Source organism: Pagrus pagrus, assembly GCF_965226575.1.
Source record: "Pagrus pagrus genome assembly, chromosome: 9".
Classification (NCBI taxonomy): domain Eukaryota; kingdom Metazoa; phylum Chordata; class Actinopteri; order Spariformes; family Sparidae; genus Pagrus; species Pagrus pagrus.
The window spans coordinates 22,855,934-22,861,933 of NC_140193.1; the positions used below are offsets into that span (position 1 = coordinate 22,855,934).

General features: G+C 40.1%; 1 protein-coding gene across 3 annotated transcripts in view; it reads left to right on the forward strand.

Moving 5' to 3' along the window:
• The window catches only part of tbc1d4 (TBC1 domain family, member 4), a 33,753-nt gene extending 28,906 nt beyond the window's left edge, over positions 1-4,847 (forward strand). For all 3 annotated transcript variants that reach the window (XM_084362107.1, XM_084362109.1, XM_084362108.1), the window contains 2 exons: positions 1,258-1,434; positions 2,015-4,847. In XM_084362107.1, the coding sequence (XP_084218233.1) occupies positions 1,258-1,434; positions 2,015-2,245 (408 nt within the window). In that variant the 3' untranslated portion in view covers positions 2,246-4,847. The remainder of the gene's footprint in view (positions 1-1,257; positions 1,435-2,014) is intronic.
• The last annotated feature ends 1,153 nt before the right edge of the window (positions 4,848-6,000 follow it).

Genomic DNA, 6,000 nt, shown 5'->3' on the forward strand with positions numbered 1-6,000 from the left:
AGATAAAGGTGGGAGTTCCAGTAATTTGAATAACCGCGGTCCGATTTCAGACTCAAAAACACACATAACAGCCTCAGCAGTCAGGATTTAGATTATGCTCCGTAGCACCGTAACAGCTGCATTGTGTGTACGATATTGTTAAAACCCTCGACAATTATCAGCACTTCTAATAGACTTAACAGAAGCATTTGATTCTGTTGATCAAATGATTTTACAGGAATAACTATTCTTGTTAGGACTGATTGAACAGTCCATTATGGACTGGTTGAACGAGGCATGGGTGACCCACAAGGGTGTACTTTTGGTCCTCTTTATTGTAATGTAAAATAATCATAAGAGCACATTTTAACGTACATTTTTATGCTGATTATGCTGTTTCATATTCCACAGGGTGCTCTCTAAATCTAGCCATTGCAAAATGTGCACTATTCTTATTATTGCCTCTGTCCATGAATCTCAAGACTCATCTTAAAACTTTTGAGAGTTTTAAATACACGAGAGTCTGACGAGATATGAATAGTTTAACATCAGCTGACTTCTTATTTAAACTGAGCTTGGAAGTACTTGTTTCAGATACAATGCTCCTCAAGTGTCAAGTGGAATGAGCTGTACAAAACCTTGAAACTAAGATCTCTTATTCACTTGATTTTAAATGAATGTATTAAAATATCTGCAGTTCCACATTTATTTCCACAAACATTTCCATATTGAAATGGTTTATATGTGTTCTAGTCAATTTTTTGTTAAACGTAGGCTTTTGGTTGTCAGTTTTTCTGTAAATCCTTCAAAGTCAATCACAAATCTATGCTTTAATTAACCTTAAAACAGCTGGCACTGTACTTTTTAGCATATGTTACTCAAACAGACTATTTTGAGTGAGTATTTACAGCACCAGGATGGTGTATGTGGGACTGACAGTGCCCATGTTCATTGTAATGTGTTAATATGTTACCCATGTGGCTTAGTGATGTGTTTTTCATGGTTGTTTGTTTTGTACAACGGTGCAGAGGAATTAGCTATATCAGGCTTTGGATGGACGATAGAATCAATAGATGTTAGTAATTGTTGCTTGTGGTATTTTCGTGGGTTTGTTGATAAGATAAATATACAATATCACTAACTTATCCTTTATCCCTTCCTCTCTATATGGACTAAATTTGATGCTACTTACTGTTGGTTTTAGTAACGATATCGATATACTGTGATGACTTGTCAGTTGATGGCATCTGTCTCACTGTGTAACCTGCTGTTCCCCAGGTAATGGAGATGGACATCTCTAAGCAGCTGCATGCATACGAGGTGGAGTACCACGTCCTGCAGGATGAGATGTTAGAGGCGGGGCCGCTGCCGGATGACTCCGACCGGCTCGACAAACTTGAAAAGACGAATGTGCATTTGAAGAAACAGAACATGGACCTGCTGGAGAAACTTCAGGTAAGGAGAGATCTAGATGTATAGTTTATGATTCATTTTCATTTTTTTAAAGCTTGATCATCGAGGGAATTCATGTGATCAGTTTAAAATTCCTTTTTTAAATGGAGTGGTGAACAGTCCTGTCGGATGTGTGTTGTGTGTAGTGATCCACAGAAGTTGCCAGTGGTTATATCTCAGACTTCCCATAGATGGCACTAAAACACAAGTTAAAAACACAATAAAAATGACAGCGAGACAAAGGGATTGAACACTATATGGTCTCCAAACACTCTCAACATTTTGATCAGTAGTAGTGCTAAAGTCGCACCTGATGGTCCGCATGTTATTGAGGGTCAAAGAGCTACTCTCACAAGTGATTTAGACTTGTCAAATGTGGATTCCGTAGAAACTACAATCATACTTGATGGCACTTTTTATGAGGTTTTGTGTTATGGTCCTGGTACAAAGTCCCACTAGTGCTGTCTTCTTCTTGAGCTCTCAGAATTTGCAGCCTCTGTGCTTTTTATATTTACCCTCCATCCAAATGTGTGTCTTTGCATCAAACACAGCATTTACTGAGGTGCAATGTCTGTGTCCCCAGGCTGCACGGCAGAAGATTCAGACGCTGGAGACGAGCATAGAGAACTTCCTTTCTCGGGAGAGCAAAATGAAGCACATGATTCGCTCTCTGGAGCAGGAGAGGGCAGCTTACCAGAAGACCATTGAACGCATGCGCTCATGCCTTCCCCCTGACGCCCTGACAGATGTGGAGATGACCCAGATCAAAACAGGACCCAACGGGAAAGCCAAAACTACAGCCAAGAAGCCCTGATGGCAACCAGGGGGCTGGCTGCTGTGGGCAGACACACAGGCAGGAGTGAACAAACACAGACTGCTTTAGTGGAAGGCTGCTGAGAGCCACAGCTATTGTTGTACTGCTGCACAAGAGTAGCAGCATTTTGTAAATGTGTGACGTCTGGAACTTGAGAGTTGCAGACTGTATGGGAAATATCTGCGTGATATTTGTCAGCATATAATGGAGCGGTGGGAGGATGGTTATCAGTTATATTAGCAAACAGACTGTTCCGTCAGTGCATCAAAGCTGCTGTTCTGTCTCATCTGTGTCACTGCCAGTTTGTAGGTGAGATCAAGATGCACAACATCCTCCCCTATTCACGTCTTTTTGATTGTCCCAGGGGAATTTTCTAGATTGACACGAGTAAGAAAAGTGTCTGCCTCTGCAAATTTTTCCGTGCACTGCCTTGATGTATTTACTACCGGTCTCAGTAGCACCAGAAAAGCATTGAACAGAAGGTGCCTATTGGCAAACAATCCTTTGGACCTCAGGTTCAACTTATAGCCATTACCAGTGTGTATGATCCTGGAGCTGATAACCATTGTTTTGTTGTTTCGAACTCTGCGTCTGTGATGGAATCTCATTGCTTTGTCATTTCCTTTTATTCACTTGAAATTTTTGTGAATGTAATTTCCCTCCAAAGATCATCGTGATAACATTCTGTCCTTCACAACGAAAACACCTGTGTGCACTCCTGCCGCGTTCGGCTTGAAATTTTCGTCAGACGTACAGTATTTCATCGCTCAGCTCTCAGCACAGCACCACTGCCTTCACGTGAGAGATCTTTAGTAATTGCACTTGCTGCTTTTAAGGAGGAAGTGTTTCTTCCAAAGCTCAGGCAGGATGTGAGGTCGTCTGCCTTCGCAGTTTCCTGTGTGACTGACCGCGGTGTCGCCTCGTTTTAGCACCATGCTCAGACACCGAAAAAACAGACTACAGTGGAGGAGTGTTCTGAATGTACAGCACGTGTTTCTGTTCTAGATGCCTGTATGACATTCTTGTTTTTTTGTCAACCTAAGGTTTGACAAAACTAGCAACATCCTCTCTTCCTGTCATTCTTGAAGGTGCTTTAAGTGTCGTTTGGCTCAAGATTGCAAAGCAACACATACCTGCAGTTGCATTGCTGTTGGTCACACAGTCAATTTTATGTTTGCAGTGAAACTCAAGTGTTTAGGTGAGTAGAGAGACTGCAACGGAAATAAGAAGAACTTGAACACAAATTAGTTTCCTCTAGAGTGAGGACAAGTCTCTCCTGATGCTGGGTAATATAGACAGCATATGTACACACACACACACACACACACACACACACACACACACACACACACACACACACACACACACACACACACAAGCCGTGCAGGGAACTGGCTGACTACGTGGACAGACAGTTCAAATGAGTTGAAAGAGTGTCCCTGGCTCTTTCCTCAGTTTTGTTTTATCCCACCTCCGTGTCTGACTCACCATCTCCAGTTCTGATTGAAAGCAAAACAGTCCTGGGCTTGACACGGCTTTCATAAAACACCCTTACATTAAAAACCAAGGTGATGTCTATCATGAAAAAAGTACCTGCTAAAAGTGTCTATCAGTCTTCCTGTCCTTGGCGACAAGTTGTGGTGACACATTTGTGTCTATTTCAGTATAAAGTTTTGATTCTGGAACTTTAGTCCACGCCGACATATCCTTTGGCATACAATGCAATATGTATACGTTTGGCAATCCTGTGTATTTGCATATACCCAGAGTACTTGCCTACTCTTGCTGAGTTACAGGAGCTACAGTGAAGTTGGAAAGGTTGATAAATCTGGTCTGACGTTCCCTGTCAAGGTGAAATGTACTTGTGGTGATTGAGGTGACGTTGTAAAGGTTTGCACTAAACCTCTCATGAATAATAGAGAAATAGTCATCTATGAACAGCAGGGATTATCTCGACAATTCAGAAAGTAAAACATATCAAAATACTCATTTTGAAATCTGTCGACGGATACGTAGGATACAGTCCTACACAGCTCTCCTGCCTCTCTTTGCCTACTTTGCTTATCTACAGTATTTGTGCATCATATAAATTGACCATTGAACCAAAGATATGGTTGTTTTTAAAAAAATGAATGAATGCAAAATGAATGAAATCATCCAAAATGCTGTAATATATTGTATGTTAAATGTGATAAATTTGTCGTCACTTCAACTTTTCAGCATTCTTCAGGTTTGTACTAAGACAAAAGCTTGAAAAGCTACCAAATAGTGGCGGTAAAAACTTGACACCCTTAAAAAAGACTATTGGCAGTGTTGTTTATGCGTCGGTCTCATCTTATTCCTCTGTGCCAAAAGTTAACAATGGCCTTCTCCATTAATCGGAGATATGAGATTGTTTAGTCAATATCTAATGTTAAGCACATCCTCGTGGTCAGCGAAGTGTCTGTATTTTACATCAGACGCTCTGAGTCCTGACTGCTTAATAGTATCACTGTGTTTTAAGGAAAAACACTTGGATGGATTGTTTTTCTGTCAACATGAGGGCTAAACAAAAGCAAACAAACTGTCATGAATTCTTCAATAAACTTCACCTTGCCTTGTTTTCTGTCTACTCATGTCCGAATGTCTTTCCTGCTCAGTTCTCATAAAGAAATCATGTTCCTTTACCGCTCTACAAGGTAGCGCTTCAAGTGCAAGACGTAGCCTCAAGCTGAAAATGGTCCCTGTGTGTGTAGACGTATTATTGCGTAAAAGGCCAAGGTAGACTTCGACAGTTTTAGAGAGTCTATTTAAAGACCTTTCAAGAGTTGTACTTTTGTTAGCGCCTTAGGCAAAGACAACTACAGGTCTCCAGTGGGAAAAGATCCTCTGTGAAATCCTACCCTTTACAATGTATCTGAAACGTCCAACCAAGTGTACATTTCTGAATTAGCTGTAGTGAATAAAATAATAGTCCCCACATGACCTCTGATGAAATACAGAAAAATGCAGTGGCAGTTCATTGAAATAAATTAAATCAATATTGCACACTAAGTTGGTCTGATGATTCAGACCAAGGCCTACCTGACTCGAGAAAATGAGCAAGCTATTTCGAAACGGATGCAAGTCTAAACAGATAGTTTAAAGTACTGGATGAATTGCAGGTAAAAGTATTGAATGAACTGTTGAAAGTAGTTACCTAGCTAATAGTGAATGGATAAACATTAAATATTTAGCTCATGTTAAAAGTGAGGGATAAATTGTGGAAGAGCTAAAAGTAATGCTAAATGGTTCTAATTAAAAAAAAGTAATGGTCAGACAGCTAAAAGTATTGGATAAACTCTTGGAATAGTTCACTTAAACTCAAAATAGGTAGCTATCGAGTGATCTAAAAGGATAAACAGTCTGCTAATGTTAAGAGCAATGGCCAGGTAATGGTGGAAAAGCTAAACATAATGTTTAAGTGGTTAAAATAACTGACTTGAAGTTAACCATGTGCAAATGAGCTGGGGGCTGAAACATGCCAAGAAGTATTATGAATGCCAACTTACTACTAGCTTCAGTTGTATGAAAAAATTATATTGTAGAGGAAAGTGGGGGGCAATCTCAAACTGTACTGATCAGAACCATGAAACTCATCATATACATGATCTTTGGTGATATCTCTCTGCCTGCCTACTGAAGGACAAATTAATATCATACTGATCAGAGTTGTCCTGCCAAGACTCAGTTTTGAGGTATAAAAGTATTTTTTTCTGTATTTTCTCTTAACCACT